This window comes from Struthio camelus, chromosome 2 (genome assembly GCF_040807025.1).
Source record: "Struthio camelus isolate bStrCam1 chromosome 2, bStrCam1.hap1, whole genome shotgun sequence".
NCBI lineage: Eukaryota > Metazoa > Chordata > Aves > Struthioniformes > Struthionidae > Struthio > Struthio camelus.
This window is the reverse complement of record NC_090943.1, coordinates 6,851,838-6,870,449: the sequence shown is the minus strand read 5'-3', so window position 1 is coordinate 6,870,449 and position 18,612 is coordinate 6,851,838. Positions and strand designations below refer to the sequence as shown.

Genomic DNA, 18,612 nt, shown 5'->3' with positions numbered 1-18,612 from the left:
GCGGGCGCGTGACGCCCTTAGCGACGGGGGCGGGGGCGAGCCGTTGCTCGGGACGCGCGCGCGGAAGCCGTTGGGGCGCCCAACGGTCGGCAGGGGGGCGCGGGAGAGTCGCGGGCCGTGAGGCGCTGCCGCCATGGCCGCCCCCGCCTCCCAGCCGCTGGGACGCACAGCGGGAAACGGCCGAGCGGCTGCGGGGAGGGTCATGGTGAGCGGAGAGGAAGGGACTGACAGACGCTGTTTCCGGGGAGAGGCAGGCGGGCGCCTCTTGAGTCTTGTCAGGACTTGGTTGAGCCGTAGAGGGGCTGTGAAAGGCTTGAGGAGGGCTGGGGCTCCCCTTTGCTCCTCGGAGCGGGGAAGAGGCCAGCTCTCGCCTCACTCCGCGGTGACCCAACCCCGAGTGGCCCGGGAAGGAAGGAAGGCTCAAATACGGAGCGGGGGGCTTCCTGAGCTCTGATATCTGCTTCGCAGGGCTGCCCCTGCGTTTTGGGAGGCAGTGCGGTGGTCCCTCGCGTTCCCCCTGATCTTCAGGGAAGCAGCTCTGAACGTCCTTTGTGTGGGAGCCGTGATCCTAGTCGGGTGGGTAAAGTGGGGTCTTGAAGTGTCTGTACTAGCACAGTCGTCCTTCGCCAGCCTCCGCCCCACTGTACTTGGGCTACTACTTTTTCTAGTTTCTGAATCCTGGGGAGGTTTTCAAGGGGGAGCGCTAGGGACCTGCTTTCTCAGGTATTATCGCTTGAAAAGCCCAAAACTGCTTGCGTTTCAAAGTCAGGATGCTTTATCCTTAGTAAAGGTACAGCTGAATCGCACTATGTTTTTAGAGTCTTAGATCATTTTTTCTTTTTGGCAGGAAAAAAAAACCTTTTTTTTTTGTAAATCAAATCGATTTCTTCAATGTATGCTCTCACCAAATCTCTGAAAAAAATAGTTGGCTCCTGTTGTCTTTCTAACAGCCTTTAATGTATTATAGGATGAGGTTATTCTTTTTAACCATATATATTTAGCACATTTTAGAAAGCGTTTCTCCTCTGTTCCTCCATCTAGGCATATATTGTATATTATGCTCAAGAAAAATATTTCCACCAGCTGAGACAATTTGCAGATTTAGAGCTCAAGAAACAAACCAGTGATCCGGTGTTGCTGTTTTTCAAGGCATATGGAACCTTGTGTTTAGGTAATTATTAAGAAGCAGTGATATTTACATTCACCTCAGATTTCATTTGTTTTCCACCCTTTGTTTTCTTTTCCTTGAGATGAATTCTTCTGTCTCTGCCTTTTATTCTTAGTGGGAAAAGTTCTATCAGTTTTTGGAATAGCAATAATACTTTGAAGTATTATAGTAACATAGTTAAAGAGACAAAACGTCCATTTTAGTAAAACTAATTGGTAGTTACTGCTTTAGCGTCTGACCTGTGATTTTTTTCAAAGGAGGAAAAAATATGGTTTTGTCCACGTAATTTCTGTGGTTCAAGGGTGATGAATAAAGACAAAAGAGGGCAAAAAGGTGCTTTCTCTGTCCTGTGCCATTGCTTCCAAGTGAAACTCTTAAATTCCCTGCTGTTTCAAGAGTTATCTGTGCCTGAAAACCATACGCGCTGGCTGATCTTTCTCCAAAGAAATATGAGAATCTCAAGAGCCTTTTTAAATAACGTTTTTCAGTGTTATCTCTAAGATGAGATTACACATCTGTGCCTCATTTTCATTGAGTGTATGGTAGAAGGGCATCAAAGGGTTCAGAAAATATATTGTTAAATTTTTTTTGTGTTTCCTGTTACATATATTTGGGGACCTGATCGCATAATTACAGCTTTTCTTAAATTCCTTGGAGATTCTTCAGAGCATCTTTTATAACAGGTGGATCAATGAAGAACAGTAGTGTTCATTGTTATGTAAATAACAGAAATAGTAAATCTTTCTTCAACCATAACAAAAGTAGATGCCAGAGAAGAGAGTCTGATCACAGTTTAAAAGAAGTACCTAGGAAATGTAAGACCGTAGCAAAAAAGGCTATAGGAATTATATGCATTTATGGTCAATGTGGAAGGTAGTGAGGAGGTTCACATGCCCAGTCTTTTCTTTGTAGGGGGCTCATCAGAGGGCCGGTCTTAAACTGAGGTGAAGGTCAAAGGGACTGTGGAATAGACAAGATGAAAAATAAGAAAAATAAATTAGATGGTAAATAATGATGTTAAGGATGCAAATAGTTAGATGGTATTTACCCAATCGTTTTAAAGGAACTCAGGAATGAGATAGCACACCTACTAACAGTTATATTTAGCTTCTTTCTTAAAAGTACGTAGGCCCCAGGGAACTAGAAAGTAGCAAATATGATCTTATTTATTAAAAAGGATTGTACTGGAGGTCTGGAAGGGGAGGCCTTCAAGCCTCTGTCAACAAAGTAATAGAAACTGCAATAAATTATACTTTTAGCAGATACTAGAGTAAGTATTTTTATTCTTGGGAAGAATCAACATGGTTTTTATAAAGGGATGTCCCGTGTCACAGATCTTTTGGAATTCCTAAAGGATTTAACAAACATACAGAAAGGAGTGATCCTGGTTGCTTAGATTTCCAAAAGCCCTTCATCAAAGGATTTTGAAGAAACTAAGCAGCCATAGAATGAGAAAAGGACGGTTTTTATTTAGGTAAGTGGTTAAAAGATAAGAAACAGAAATAAATTACCAGTTTTTGGAAAGAGCTCATCCATGGTCTTCTGCAAGAATATGGTTAGACTCTGCTCTTCATCATATTCTAAACAACGTGTAAAAGAGATGAGCAGTGAGATGACAACATGTCCTGACGATATGCACTTATTCCAAATAGTAAAAAATAAGGAACAACTGAAGAATTGCAGAAGGCTCTTAGACAATTAAGTGGACAATAAAACCACAGATGAAATTAAGTGCAAATAAACATAAAATAACACATATGGGGAAAAATCCTAACCAATTCCACATATGGAATGTTGGGCTCTGTTCATCAACAGTCTGCAATGAGATGTTGGATTTAGAAAGTGTCAGTTCAGAAATCGTTAATTACCAAAAAAGCAAAGCCAGTGTTAAGAACTGTCAGGAAAAGAATGGAGACCAATACATGGAGAGGGCTTCATTAAATTACTCTATAAACTTGTAGTTTTTCCAAATCTTGTCCTCCCATTTCAAAAAAATAAATAGTAGAAATCAGAAAGACTGCAAAAGGGCAGCAAGAATGAATGAAGGTATCATGTCATTAGTTACTATATATAGAATGATTAAGTAAACAAGTTTATTTTCTCATTTGGAAAAAAAAAACAATTGAAGAGACGATGTGCTATAAAACCATTAGCGGCATGGAGAGGGTAGTCAGGAATTGAGTGTTTGCTCTCTTTCAATTTAAGAGCAGGGGAGCATTGGATAAAACTGCAAGGATACAGGTTCAAAATAAGCAAGAGGAGATAATTCTTCATATAACAAGTAATTGTGCTCTGCAGCTCCCTGGCACAAGAAGCTGTGATGCTAAGAGTTAGTGTTGACCCAAGAAGAGATTTGAAAAGTTAGTTGAAGAAGAATTTAGGGTGGGTCACTAAACACATAGACACTAAGAAGAAATTTTCTGGGCTGAAACTAGCTGAAGGCCGGGGGAGTATTTGAGGGAAGTATCATTTGTACTTTCTCTCCGTCTTAGCCTTCACAAAGCACTTGCTCAGAGCTGGTGTTGCAGGCAAGGTGAGCTAGGTGAATCTTTGGTCTGACCCAGCACAGTGGCTCTTATTTCAGTGCTCATAGCTTATTACTCCTTGAGTACTTCATATCATTCACAGCTCCCTGTAGTTTACCAAGCTCTCATGCAAACATGCATGTACTGATACAATAATAGCTTATTCCCTTACAGTGTACAAGTGAAATAAACTGCCTGGTTAGGCTGTGCCTCAGAGCTCATCTATACAACTAATTCTTTTTTTAAGGAATTGCTAATAACATCTGAATCAACGAAACATCTGCGATGTCTTTGCAGGTCAAATACAAGATGCTATCCTGCAGTTAGAAAATGTTAGAAAGAGCCATTCTGATGTGTCATTGTGCTGTCTTTTGGCGCTCATTTATGCACACAAGAGGTGTAAAAATATAGGTAAGGGTTTTTTTTCCACACTTTTAGGCATTACCTGTCACAGGCTTCAACAGTCAGGAACCTGGCAATGGATTAGTCCAGTATTTCATCCGTTTATCCAGGTTAAATTAAGACTTGTAGAACGAAAGAAATATAGAGTTAATTTTATAAATATGGGTATGTTGTAAGTACTGTTTAACAATTGTGACTAAGTTACCTGATTTGCTCAATAGAATAGCACCAAAAATAGTATTGTTGTCTGTAAAATTGCCGAAAAAAAATAGTCTGCCCTGGACCACTCTTCTGCCGCATATTTTTTTTCTTTAGAAAATAACTTAGTTCATGTTTGTTGAACACTTAATGCAATGCTTACATGTTCAATTTGCCAGCTTTTAAGGAACTAAGAGACTTATATTTAAGGATTTTAAGGAACTAAGACACTAATACATTACTAAAGAACAGGCATTACATAAGATAATTCATAGTGATCCCATTATGAAATTCTCATGAAGAGAAATCACGAAGAGAAATAAAAATTTTTTTCGTGTCGGTACCTGAGATAGACTTTGCACTATGCTAAAGATTTGTTTCGACCAGCTATATGGGTGTTTGCAGAATATCCAGACACTAGAAGAAAGCTAACTAGTAGCAGTAACTGTTTTCTTGTATTAGAGGTAATAAATTTTAGGTACGGAAAAATCCTGAAAGACAGAGCAGTTACAGCTCAAACTAGAGTGACCGCAAATCAGCGGCAGTTAAGACTGAGCTGAAGTTGCATACAAGATAATAGGAGATTTGCATTCTATATCAATGGAGAATCGTGTGTTATTTTTCAATGTACGTTTCTGCAAAAATAATTCAATTTTTAAAGATACAACTTCTAAAGGAGAAAAGCTTACTAATTTACTTTCCAATTTGGCAAATGCCAATAGCGTTGAACAATTTTGATTTCAGTAATGCTAACAATCTGCAACGTTACCTATATGTGTGGGTGTTCCAAGGATTAGGATTTTTGTTTAATTTGACTGTTTTTATCATTCTTTTTTAATATTTAACACATTTAACACCTTTGTTGTTTGAATATTTGTTTTTAGATCTTGAAGCTGTTTTAGAGTTGAAAAACAAATTAAAGGAAGCAAAGAAGAATGGAAGAACTAATGAATTATATTACGCAGGAATGTTTTTGTGGTTAATAAGTAAAAATGATAAAGCACTTGAATACATTGACAGAATGCTGAAAATATCTTCTGGATCTAGAGAGGTAGTGTATACAAGGTATTTTACCCATAAGAAAACAGGATTTCTCACAATTTAACAAGTAAAATGAGATCATCTGACTTTTAGTCAAATACAGTAAAATATAAATATGCAAATTTATAATGTATACTCTACCTAGATTATATGTCTTGTTTACTATAAAATCTGGGAAAATCAATTGATTTCTTTTTAATGGATATTAGTCTTTCCTCACCAATGGTTTGATGAGGAAGAATGTTTAATTTTTTTATCTTAGAAAAAAAAAGTGACTGATATATTTTCTGTAAAAAGCAAATGCAACAATAGTAGTCAGGTGGTAAAACTGTTTCATCAAATCTGCTTACATTTAGTTGTAATGTTGGAGTCTCTTTGATATAACTGTATGCAAGAAATTTAGAATTAAAAAGCTTTCTGAACAGGTTTTACAGACTACTCCACCGAGAGGCAAAGCCTGATCTAATGAGAGAAAAGTGTGGGGAGTGTTAAGAAGCTGCAAGACTTTTCTTTCCATGAATCTTTCCATGATTCATCTTCCCTCATGGATTGTGTTATATAGGAAACAGTCTGCATTTAAAAGAGTTCCTGCAAATACTGGAATGGACTGTCTGGTCACGTCTGTGACATTATACAATGGTTGTCTACCTGCACATTGATGTAGTCCAGTTTGCTACGCCATAACTGGTAGATGAAAATCTTTGAAAAGTTTCCAAGTTGCTACTTTTTGAAATCTTACTTTTTTTTTCTAATTTTTCTAGTTGTGTGGAATACACTGAAAATAATATTATTGTCAGTAAATGGCCAAGAGTTATATTTTTGGTTTTCTCCAGAATACTTTGTCAAAAGAGGATTTTCCGCTTATAATAACATGGGTATGTGATAAAAAGCAGCTAATTGATGATAATAGGTTAAAAACATGTCCAATTAGCAGATCATTAGAAATATACATCATTAGAAATATATTCTAATTGTTATAAGGTGTTAAGCCATTTGAAACAATGCAGTTTTACATAATTTTCACACAATAATATCTATGTGAGGTCTTCGCTTTTGCAGAAATTGAGTTTTGAAACAAATATCATTTATTGTTCATGGTAACGGAACTAAAACAGAATATTATGATAATTATGATAATAGTAAATTTTACACAGCAGCGTAAAATTTAGATGTTTGTTTTTCAAAGCTCTTTGTATGCTTAGCAGTTGCAACTTGCTTGCAATATCAATCTTTTTTACAGATTTCAATGTATAGGAAAATTGATAGGTGAAATGAGTGCCAACTGTTCTAAAAATGTTCGGATATGTAGATAAAATATACACAGCTGCAGCTGAGTTAATCACGCTAGGTTCCTTTTTTTAGTCCGTGAAGAAAAACAGACACTTCTAGCGTATAGTTCTTATAGTTAAGGATTTCTCACCCTCATTGTACAAGTAATTGTTCAGTATGTCAGAAAAATTATGCAGTGTGAATGAAGGTCTTTGACTTATTTCAGAACTGTAGACTGTAGAACTCATCAGAAATTCTGAAAGTAACATTTCAAAGGACTAGATGTTTTCAAATGTTTACCATCTGAACTCAGTAAGCTTCACAAGCAAGCTTACTGTTCAGAGGAAATGCTGTGAAAGAGAATTAGAAAATGAAGAATGATGAAAAATATTTGTGGAAGGTTAATTCTTTGGTCGTTCTCAGTACAAAATATTTGTATAATAACTTTTAAGATGATCGCAGAAGTGGACCCTTCTGTGGGCAATGCAATAATGTTTTGGTCTAAATGTTTAGGAATGGAAGCTAATCATTATCAAGGACAAATTATAGAAATGAATTGTTCATTATTCAAAAATAAGATGAAGATCGTCTAAGTGTTAAGCTGTGTTTTCTCAAGGAGATTAATTTCTTGTCAAAATAGTGCAGGTGATTTACAGGACCTGTATTGTCCTCAAAAAGAGTGTTATCATCCATCTCTTAAAGATGCCGAGCTTACTTCAAAAGATAAATTATATTACTTGATCTATTTTGGAAAAATGTGAACTTTTGACATTGAATTGGAAATGACTTGACGCCAGTATTATTGTCCTTGGTGGAATAGTGCTTATTAGAGTGGTAGTCAATTCAAGATTAAAGTCTCTATGTAATGCCTAGGATCTGCATTCATTTGCCTAAATACAGGTTTTCAGTGCCAGCTGAGATGCCTTATGGTATCTGAGAAATCTGAAGAAGGCTTTTGGTTGTTACACAAGAATGACAGGGTGCTAGTGCTCTTTCGAAGTAGTATCTGCAAGCTAGCTGGTATGCTACATGGTATTTGCAATGGTAGACAGCTATGTTTTGGTAAACAGCTTGAGCCTTACGTGTCAAAGCTGCTATTACAGTCGATGGAGATCTAGAATGTTCTAGATCTAGAAATTGACCTACATTTAGTCAGATGAGTAGCATTGTTGACTGACTGAATTGGCTAGAACTTGGTTCAGCTGTCTGAACTGGGCAACTGTTGTGATACGCTAGTGTCAGCCACTAGCACGGTATCAGGGCCTGAGTGCATTCTGCTTCCAGGAGTTTACCTGGCTGAGTCGAAGGTCAGCTCCTTTGCTGTTAAGAACTGTTTTGAAGAAGCTAGAAGCTTGGGCCTGCCCCTCCAACAGTCAGGGAGCAGCAACGGCAGGCTGCTACTGCAAGCCAAAGTGAGCCAGAAGCAGAGGACAATAACAGTGCAGGTGGGAGCAGTGACCTCACCAGCAAGGACGCCGTATGATGTGGAGTGGCAAGTCCGGGCCAGGACTGGGTCCAAAGACAGCGGTCAAGGTCAGACACAGTCTGATCAAGCAGCAAGTCTGTAGTGACAAGGCAGGTTCAAGGTCAAGCCAGCAACACATGCTGACAGGTCCAGATCAGAATCAAGGAGGTTCGAGACTGGGCCCAGACAAAGCTGCTAGAGAGCTATGATGGGGACCAGTGGTAAAGGCTCAGTTTAAAAGCAGCTCCCAAGGGAAAGGGGAGACAAGACCTTGCTTAATATTTTATAATTATTAATAAACAATTAGTATAATAACCAACGGGTTTATATTTGTTTTATAATACAAGATACTAAAAAATGGCATAAGCCAGTGCACTAAATTGTTTTAAAAGTAAACATCTGAAGTTTAAAATATCCGTAGGAACTTTCAGAAGTTGTTCATTATTTTTAGTTAATACAGTTGATAAATCTTTTCAGTTTTAAATGATAGTCTGTGCACTAGAACTTCAGTGTCTGCAATAGTTATTCTTCATGCCATTAGCTAAGTATGACATTGTACTACACACTGTAGGTAGGATATGTACTTCTGTCATTGTACAAAGTTTTATGCTTTTAACATTCTGTCTTATATTGACTCTACAAACAACAGAGTTTGAATGCAGTGATAGCTTCCTTCAAATATTTGCTATAATGTTATTTGGAAATGTTTTAGTCTTTTCTTAGAATCCAGGTGACATACCAGAGGACTATTTCATCAGTTTAAGTGGCACTTCAAAAAGTATTTGAGGCCAAGTATTTTAGCATATATTGTGAGGCCTGTTAATCCAATTCATCTGATCTTTTTTTCCATTCTAGGGTCTTGTGCTTAAAGGATGGATATATTTTACATCCAACAAACAGAATGCTATTAAGAAATCTATAAAATACCTTGATGAAGGGATACAAGATACTAGCGACATATTTGGGATTATGGGAAAGGTAGAGCTGTTTTTGTGTGACTTCATTTTTTTTCTATTTTTTAATTCATAGTTGTGGCATTTCATGTGTGACTGGCGGAGCAGAGAATATTCCTCCTCAGATGACAATTCATAGCACTGTAGAGTTCTTTTCTTTAGGGGTGTAAGACTAGATTTGTAATAATGTTTTAAAAATATAAAAACAAAGTAAACGCCTAATAAGCGGGATGAAATTCTATTAATTACAAATTTCTCCTTTCCTTGCCTCAACCATGAAAGTGGACAGATGGCATAAGCTACAAGAGCCTCTGTCATCTACCTGAGCTTCAGTCATTATAATAGTCTTTGCGGAAAGTTCAAAAGCCTAGCGTTTAACGTTATTCCTCGCCAATTATTTGCCAGTTCAAATAACAAAGCAGATGATAATGAGCTAGCAGTTTAGTAGTTCTTTTTTGATGCCTTGATTAAAATTACTAATTTTGGAGTTTAATGGGATGTTATCTGTTTCTTCTACAGGCAAGATATTTTATGATGCAACAAAATTATTCAGCTGCTCTAGAAGCTGTTAATCAAATAATAGTCACTTTCACTGATTTCATACCAGCACTCATTCTCAAAATGAGGCTGTTCTTGGCTCAGCAAGACTGGGAACAAACTTTAGAAACTGCTGAAAGGTAGGAGATGACTTAACAGAAATATCACTTTCTTTTAAACATGTTGCATAATTGTGTTGAACTGTTACTTTTATTTCTAGAGATGTATTCTACTCTTATTTTTAGAGTTATGTAGGTTGGAAGGGACCTCCGAACATCATCCAGTCCAACCTTCTGCTCAAAGCACATCCACCTAGAGCAGGTTACTTTTTCCCCTGTTTTCCCTGGTGCTAGTCTTGCTATATCTGTAACCTAATTTGGCATTTCTGATGTCATTACCTACATAATCTCAGCCTTGTGTGTATTTGTCGATGTAGTTACCTCAGTTCTGTTGGCCTTGCAAGATTCTACTCCACAGTTCTCTCCAATTGTTTGTGACGTTCAGCAGTTTCTCACATAACTCCTCATGAACTCCTTTTGAAATGGCATCATTTGAATTTTCTGTCAGCATCTCGCACTGTTCCAGATCATATCTGTTAAATTTTTGTATCGTGTCCAGGAGTCTTCCCTGTCCCGTTCAGTTAGCCATGTTAGGTTATGTGATAAAAAGTTTGTCTTTACACACACAAAGCAGCACAGAGAAACGAAACAATGGTAGGTGGGGGAACCCGAATAATACCCTGATCTGGGGAATTGGCCCTCACCCAAGGGCCATCGTAGCAGAACAATCAACCAATAGAAGGCTCATCTCGTAAACAAAAAGGAGCACAGAGGCACAGTGGCAGGTGGGGGAACCCCAGTAACTCGGTCAGAAAAAGGGACACCCTGCCTGCTCCCAGGACATTCACAGGAGAGCCATCAGCCCCATAGGCTAGTGTTGGCACCATCATCGTTAAGTCAGTGAGAAATGCTCTCTGGTACCTCTTTCACACTGAGGGGATAACTGCCTAGGGGCTATGGCACAGCCTGTAGGATGCAGGAGAAAAGTATTTGGGGTCTGTACAGGATTTATTGTGGGATGTTTAAAGGAGGAACCAAAGTCAGGGCAGGGAGAGATCAAGGCGGATTAGGGAGGAACAAATGTGGGAAAGTAGACAGATAAGGAAGCAAAAGTGTCCAGTCTTGTGTAAACAGGTTACTAATCAGTATGCTTGTCTGGCCATGCCACGTGCCTGATCAGCGCAGTCTATCATGTCTTCTTATGAACTCCTTCTCAAACTATTTTCCTGTGTGAGGGGGCTCTCTATGCTGTGTGCATGTGTGTGTATGGAGACCTAAGCGCCAGCAACAGGAGTGGGATCACAGGTCATGGGGCCCACGTGTCTGTGCTGCCAGCAACTGGAGCGAACGAGGATCTTAAGCACCAGCAACTGGAGTGGGGACCGTGGGTCATAAGGGCTTCTGTATCCATAGTGCCAGGAACTAGTGATGGCACATGTATCAGTGTGTGTTTTCTAGCAGCCAGACTAGTTGGTGAGTAGGATAAGTAACGTAAGACCCAGGTTTAAGTGTGTGTGTCTGAGTGAGAGAACTGGAGGAGCTGGCTACTGGAGGGACCAAGAGGTCTAGGCCAGCTGCTGGAGAGACTGTGGGATCAACTGAGAGACCAGTTTGTATTTGCATGTGTCTGTATGTGAGAAGCAACCGGAGACAAGATGAGCCAAAGTTCAGTTCCTGGCCGAACTGAGTGAGTAAGGCCAGTTACGGGTCCCTGTAGGGACCCATAGTGTGTGTTTGTGTGTGTGTTGGTGTGTATATGGGAGGTCTGTACTAGCAGCTGGAGTGAGGCTGTGGGCCTCGGGGACTTGCGTACCCAGCTGCCAGCAGCTGAGGGGATCAAGGATTCAGCATCAGTTACTGGATAGACTGTGCTTAAGGCTGGTTTCTAGAGATATCCATGGTGTGCCTGTGGTTAGGGGTGTATGTGTGTGTGTGAAGGAGGGGTCTGTACCACCAGCTGTGGTCTTAGGAGTTCATTTGTCCAGGTGCCAGCAGCTGGAGAGACTGAGGATCCAGGGCCGTTTACTGGATGGGCTGTGTGTCTAAGTCCAGGTTCTGGAGGGTTCTATATTGTACATATGCACATGTTTCACACTAACACTCTTCAGAGAGGGGAACAAGATAAGGCCATCGGTACTGTTTGTGTTGGCATGAGTGCTGTGGTTTCTGCCTGTGTTGATCTGTGTGGCCAGCTGGGTGTATGTGTGTATTGTATATGTGTGTTTGTGTGCCTGTCGGGAATACACACTCAGCCTTGCTATTGGCAGGACCTGGGGGCGTGGAGCTGCAGCAGCTTCACCTCTTTTGGGCTACCAGATTTGGCTGCCTCTAACAAGCTTAACCGCAGGCCAGGGCCTAGTCAACAGCGTAGTCATTTGCCTGCAACCCTTACAGAGAGCAACCTTGAAATGACATTGGCTGGCTCCCTCCTCATCCCTGCACACATCTTCTCTGGTCCTAGGAACTTATGTCCAATTGGCCTAAGTACTCCCCAAGTGTATCTTCTTCTACAGTAGATAGTGAACATTCCCACAGACTCTGTTAGTAGGCTCAGGGAACTAGGAAGCAAGAGCTCAGACCTTACTAGTCTGAGGCAGAAGCAGCAGTGAGTACCTCAGCCTTTTGTGTGTCCTTTGTCACTAGATCCTCTCCCCCAGTGGGCCCACGTTTTTCTTAGCCTTTCCTCCCTTTGCTGCCAATGTACTTATAATAGCCCGTCTTATTGCTCTTCATATCCCTTTAGTTTCAACTACAGCTGAGCTTTGGCTTTCGCAACTCCCTCCTTACATGCCCAAGCAATACCACTAGAATTTCTCCTGAGTAGCCATCTCTGCTTTTATCTTCTATGTGCTTCCTTGTTTTTGTTTTTGAGCTCAGTCAGGAATTCCCTGCACATCCATGCTGGCCCTCTGGCAGACTTGCTCAAATTTCTGCTTGTTGGAATGGACTGTTCTTGTGCTTTGAAGAAGCAACCAGCTTGAAGATCAAGCAGCTGTCCTGGACTCCTTTTGCCCTTTATAGATTACTATTTTTTCAATCTCATTACTTTAGAGCACCTTAACTTATCATAAGTAATTTTCTCAGATAGTATGTCAAAACTAATCTTTTTCTTGACATTTAAGCCTACTTTCATGGCAGTGGGTCAGTGGTGCTTAGCATTTGTCTCTGATAATTCAAACTGTCTGCTGCTTTAGGGACCCAAATGTGGCCATCCTTTGTTTCTCAAAGAGGAAAACTTAGAAACAAGTTAAAGCTTAAAAAAACCATAGAACTATACAAAATTTACAGGCACTGTATTCTGGCTATACAAAACTTGTCACTAACATATAACTGTTTTCTTAGAATCTTAGGTAAAGATGGGGCCAATATAGATGGACATCAAACACTTACTGTGAATTACCTTTCAAGGCTTGGCAAGTTGGATTCTGTAAGTGTGACTGAACATTTTGCCAGTATATGAAATAAGAAGCTGAGACACTAAGTTTTTATGTTTGTTAAAATTTTCAACATATTTTCTTTTTACAAAGCAGTATTAAATGCATCTAACCACAGATAGCATCTAAAATGTCATGAAATTTCAAAAGTATGTGTGTATACTTGTATTCTACAGTGTCAGGGTCATTCTGTTTTAATAATTTGCACTGGAATAAAGCCTGAGAATAAAGTTCACCTGTTTCAGCTTCAGCTTCACTTTTCCTTTTGATTACTAAAATGCAAGGAAAAGCTTAGGTGGCCATCTAAAGGTCTGTTCTAGTGCAAGAGATGCCATCATTTTAATGTCAATAAAATGAAGTATATTTTATCTTTTGTGTCAAATGCATTATTATTAGTACTACTCCTCTTATAGTACAAGTTAGTGTCCTAAACAAGGACCAGTGTATACTGTCAGTCACGATACTATTTTCCTTGAAGAAATGATCCCTGCAGCTATCAGCAGTTTGTGATCAAATATTTAAGTATTGTAAACTTTCAGCGTTTTATTCTAGATAATATATACAGAGTTTGCATACCATATAACATAACTTGGTTAAACTATGATGGTGTCGAAATTGTGATGAACCTTGAAGAGACTTGTGAATGTTACTGTGAACGTTCCTACTCACATAGCTTATTTATTACTATGAAGTCCTGAGCTGCTCAACAAAAACTATAAAGGCTTGTACACCTTGTCTTGTAACTGGCTGATGGAACATCTTGCCTTTGCCTACATAATTGCCAGCACAAAACTGTTCAATTTATTTCAGTAATCAAAAATTGAACTCTATGTGTCAAATAGAAGGGGTATCAACAGAAAATTGTGTAGCAATATTATCTGAAGTATTATCAGAGTATACTCTGATGCAAGTATCATGTTAAAATTTATTCTTCAGGCTTCACTTCAAATTAGAGATTTTATTCATTCTCTGAAGACCAAGGAACCTCGAAATGCAGAAATTCATCTTAAAAAAGCACGGGTAGTTAGTAGATTGGTAAGTATATTTTTGTTTGAAAACTGTTAATAGTTTTGGGTGTGATTCGTCTGCCTAAACAGAGGCAGAGGCATTACACCAAGACATCTCAAATGGTGCTAGGTACATATGTATTGGCAAAGAAATGTCAGTCTTCTGTGTCGAAAATACCAGCCTCTAAGACAAAGTATAATTAGTATTAAACAACAGGTATCTCTAGTCTGTACCATTTTCAGTCATAAAATAATTTGTCATTCGTACAGCAGTAGAAGAGCATTTTTATTTATCTCTTACCAATAGCTAGAGTTTGATTACCCTAGATTTTATGACTTAAGTTGATTTTACCCTTTGTATTGGAATAAATGCCTAGACAGGTTGACTGATGTGTTTGGCTATTCATTGTGGATTTTCAAGAAAAAAGTGATGGCACTGTTGAAGTCAGTAGTAACATTCCCACTAATTTTAAATGTGTTATGTTTTTACTTGATGTTGAAATTCTTAACAAATTCTAATTTGAGTATGTTTACATGTGTGTTTACATTCTTTGTTTTAAATTTAGCATTGTCATGGAGAGGTTTGGTTTAGGGGAAAAGTTAAGAAAATGGGTTTTACGGAGCAAAGGTGGCAATCACTGTATCCTTTTTGTAACCCCAGTTAGCCTGCAGAAATCTCCCACTGCCACAATCTAAGATCATTAGTGGAGGGCTAATATGTAACCTAGAAGCCCATGCCAATCAGTCAGGCAGAATATTCCAGAAGGAAGGCGAGTGTACACAGCTGTCTGCAAACAGATGCTCTGTGGTTGGCTCAGCTGCTCCTCCCAGGCCTCCCGTGACAAGCATTTTCTGAGAAATTTCATTATTGTATATTACTTGATTTTTTCCATCCACTTTTCAGTAGACATTGTATTATGAACTTTGTTTTTAGTGTGGAAAGAATCAGCAAATCTTGCAGCAAATATATGGATTTATTGAGTATTCATACGCTGAGATGGCATCACCAGATGCATGTTTTGCTAATGAGCTGGGATATCAACTAATTCTTCAGGAGAAGTGGAAAGATGCTTCTATATGGTATAGAAGAGCCATGGAGATAGATGAAAGTAGCATTGATGCAATGACAGGTAGTCTGCCCGCTCCCCCCCCAAACTGTGGTTATTTTAAGCTCGTTAGAACTGAAGCTCTCTCTTTGTTTGCAAAGCGCTAATATATCGTGGATGCTGCTGAAAACATATAGCATTCTAATACACAGGCTTCTCCACCAGTTCATACTTAAAGCCATTACTAGATGAGTACATTTAGGTTTAGACAGTAATCTTAATCTTTCTTTTTTTTATATTAGCATTTGTATTTTCACATGCATCCTTTGTTAAATGCTTGGCCTGGACTCAAAACCCTTTTATACTCCTTGAATGCCACAGAAGGGGTTTCTAGGTGCCCTGAAAAAGTGACTAGGGAGCCTAATATCATGTTGACAATAGAATTGGAAACTACTTATTTCTACTAAATGGCACGTAAGTCACATTTTTGGAACCTCTGCCCTACAGTACAGTAAAGCAATCAGCAAGTTTACATGTATACAAAAATAAAGCATTTCTTAGGTATGAGCTGCTTATTATTTTTGTCTATGAAAGAGTTCTAGAATGTTTACACATGTTCTATTGTTGGTATTCAAACTACTTTCAAGTGCTATACAAAAAAAAAGAAAATTGCCATTTTTCCCAGAAGCAGTAAGAATGTGTCTCTTCTGACCAGCTGAAAACCTTCTCCTGAGACAATGCCTGCTTCATCACAGAAGTGAGACCTGCTATCACTGTCACTTTCACCATTACATGAGAAGGAAACGAAGAGCTGGAAGAGTGTTGGCTTTGTAGCATATGCACACCTGTACCAGAGCTGGTAGCAGTTGCTCCTGCTGCTGCTGTCAGTATTATTTTGCACAGTGTAGTTCTTTCTTTAGTGATGCTTGAGTAAATAGTTTGGGAACTTCAGTTGTAAAAAATGTATATCTCTAGATGGGCAGTTTGTTTTCTTTGCAACACTTAGAGCGCCTTTTAACTTAGAATTCCTTTTAACTTCTTGCACATGGTTAACCATTTTCTTTTCCTCCTCTTCCATCTTAGAGTAACTTTTTAAAAACAGGACTAGTACAAGCGTTTGCATTTGTCAAGGTACTTCCTCTTCTTGTACTTCAATGTAGTTCTTCAGTTTTTTTGATGGAACTTCTGTTTGAACTTTTATTGTCTTATATTTTACTTTCTGATGGCCTTCTTGGCAGCCTTCACTTATTTTTTGCAGAATCTGTACAATCTAGCTATTGCTGAAAATGTCACTTTTCATAACGATAAAATTATTTTTCATCTTAATGCCATATTTCTGTCCAAAGAGGTTTTAGACTTCCCAGGAGACAACTTGCAGAGAACGTTAGTAAACATTATGGCGATGTTTACCAATGTTCTTTTTCTACAAAACTTCCATCTTTTCCACGAGTGGTCTCTGTTTTTTGTGTATTTGCAGAAATCTCTAAGATAGACATACTTCACAACGAGCAATATGGTTTATGTTTCTTACTGAAAGTGATGGAGACCAATCTGTTTAAACATAAACAATTTCAAAATGAGTATCAGATTATATTAAGATTTATTTTGAATTGGATAAATTAACTGGTTATCTTGAAGAGTCATGTTTACTTAAGATGTTTGATCTGTGCAAATTGCATGACCAGTCTTCTTTCACAAAGGCAATGTTGTGTACGATTGTGAGTCTGTAGTGGGGAAAGAAATAAGTGGGGAGTGAGGTTTCTCTGTTTTGAGGCTGAGAACTGAGGGATTTAAAGACCTGTGGAGTATGTGTGTTGTTCCAGCAGACACATTCCTTGGTTTTCTTTCAGAGAGCAGGCTATGCCCAGAACATGATCCATGTAAAGGAACCATACTAAAGGATCATCAATTGTGCAAAATAAATATTAATCGATTAAATGCACTTTCTGCTGTAGTTCTGAGCACTTGACATGCGCTACTTGTGATGGTTTCTTTTTATCGTAGGCATTATCTGGTGCCAGGTGCTGGAAGGGAAGCTAGAAGAAGCAGAGCACCAACTGGAATTCTTCAAAGAAGTTCATCAGTCTAGTGGAAAATCTCCAGTGAGATATGCAAACATAAGCTCTTTTTTATTCTCTTTTCTATACCTGCAATAGGTGTACTACACACATTCAAAATGTGCCGGCAAATTTTGGTCCGTTTGTGCAAACTGAGCAAAAACTGAAAACTTTAAATGGCAGTCTGTGTACCTAAAACATAAAATACACTAAAGTCTAATCTACAGAATAAAACTTCTCAGTGTTCTCCTCCTTCTTTTTCTCCGTGTAGTTAGTTTGTCTCCCTGAAGGAAAGAGTTGTTGAATCGCTCAGGATATTCTCAAAATTGCCAGATTTAGATTCTGGAATTGAATATAAAATAGATGCTCCAGATTAGAGATTTTGTAGTGAAAATATTATTCTCTCCCTTTTGAACCGGCGGTTATTGTCTTGTACTTTGCACAGAGTCCTAGGCAAAAAAAACAGTCACAATGTTGGCCTCTCTTAGTCAAAATAAGTATCTATCTTCAATGGAAAATCAGCTGCCAGCGAGTGTAGCTCATGAAACAGAAACACATGTTATGACATGAAAAAATAGTGTTTGGCAAGAGCACTGCAGTTTCTTGAAGCGGGTTCCGAATGATTTTAAGTGGAATCATGTTGACAGTCAAAATATTGAGTGTTCAAGGCATTGTTCTATCTAAGCACTTAAGCAGATGCTTAACTCCTGATTTAGTTGTCTTATATTTTCATTATAATTACTTAAATAAGAGCAAATAACAATATGAAGGGTAGTCTTAAGATTTGTACAATAAAATGTGCAATAAATGCACAACAGATAGATGAGGGGTGAGAGCTCTTGTGTAAACAAAATAGAATTGTTAAGATGCTGTCTTCATGTGATGCGTATTTGCTTTGAAATCTATTAAAGCCATTTGCTGTTTTTCTGAAGCAGAATATTTATTTGTTCATTAAGGTAAACACGGATTTATTTTCTCTTATAGATTCTAATCTATCTTCAGGCAGTTATTGCTTCAAGAAAAAGAAAAAATGAAAAGATTATCACCACCCTATTGAACGAAGCGGTAGAACTTCATTCTCTTGCTTTGAAGGGCCTACCTCTGAGCATGGAATATTATGAAAAACTAAATCCTGTGTTCCTGATCAATGTTGTGAAAGAATATTTAGTCTTCTGTCCCAGACTGGTGAGGAATATTTTAAATGAAATATTAAATATAAATTTGTTACCATTTTGTATATATTCAAGTTGTCAGAACGAGACAGTCTAGAACTAGTTTATCACCTCCGATATTTGCATAAATTTTGTCTGTACTAATAAAAACTGTATGCGAAGAAGGAAAATTAATTACCGCTTGAAGTAGCTATTGCTTTTGAAAGTGTATGTCGTGCAGTACAGTTGTGGAAAATGTGTGGTAATGTAATGAAAAAAATCTTATTTTAATTTTTCACA

The 18,612-nt window shown here is 38.4% G+C and overlaps 1 protein-coding gene across 1 annotated transcript in view; it reads left to right on the top strand.

Annotated features, from left to right (window-relative positions):
* Positions 1 to 45: 45 nt before the first annotated feature.
* TTC21A (tetratricopeptide repeat domain 21A) overlaps positions 46 to 18,612 on the top strand; it is a 42,797-nt gene continuing 24,230 nt past the window's right edge. The window contains exons 1-11 of the mRNA XM_068934175.1: positions 46 to 205; positions 1,042 to 1,171; positions 3,991 to 4,104; positions 5,178 to 5,344; positions 8,924 to 9,046; positions 9,541 to 9,698; positions 12,960 to 13,044; positions 13,988 to 14,086; positions 14,993 to 15,188; positions 17,109 to 17,206; positions 18,146 to 18,346. Coding sequence (XP_068790276.1) covers positions 134 to 205; positions 1,042 to 1,171; positions 3,991 to 4,104; positions 5,178 to 5,344; positions 8,924 to 9,046; positions 9,541 to 9,698; positions 12,960 to 13,044; positions 13,988 to 14,086; positions 14,993 to 15,188; positions 17,109 to 17,206; positions 18,146 to 18,346 — 1,443 coding nt within the window. The 5' untranslated portion in view covers positions 46 to 133. The remainder of the gene's footprint in view (positions 206 to 1,041; positions 1,172 to 3,990; positions 4,105 to 5,177; positions 5,345 to 8,923; positions 9,047 to 9,540; positions 9,699 to 12,959; positions 13,045 to 13,987; positions 14,087 to 14,992; positions 15,189 to 17,108; positions 17,207 to 18,145; positions 18,347 to 18,612) is intronic.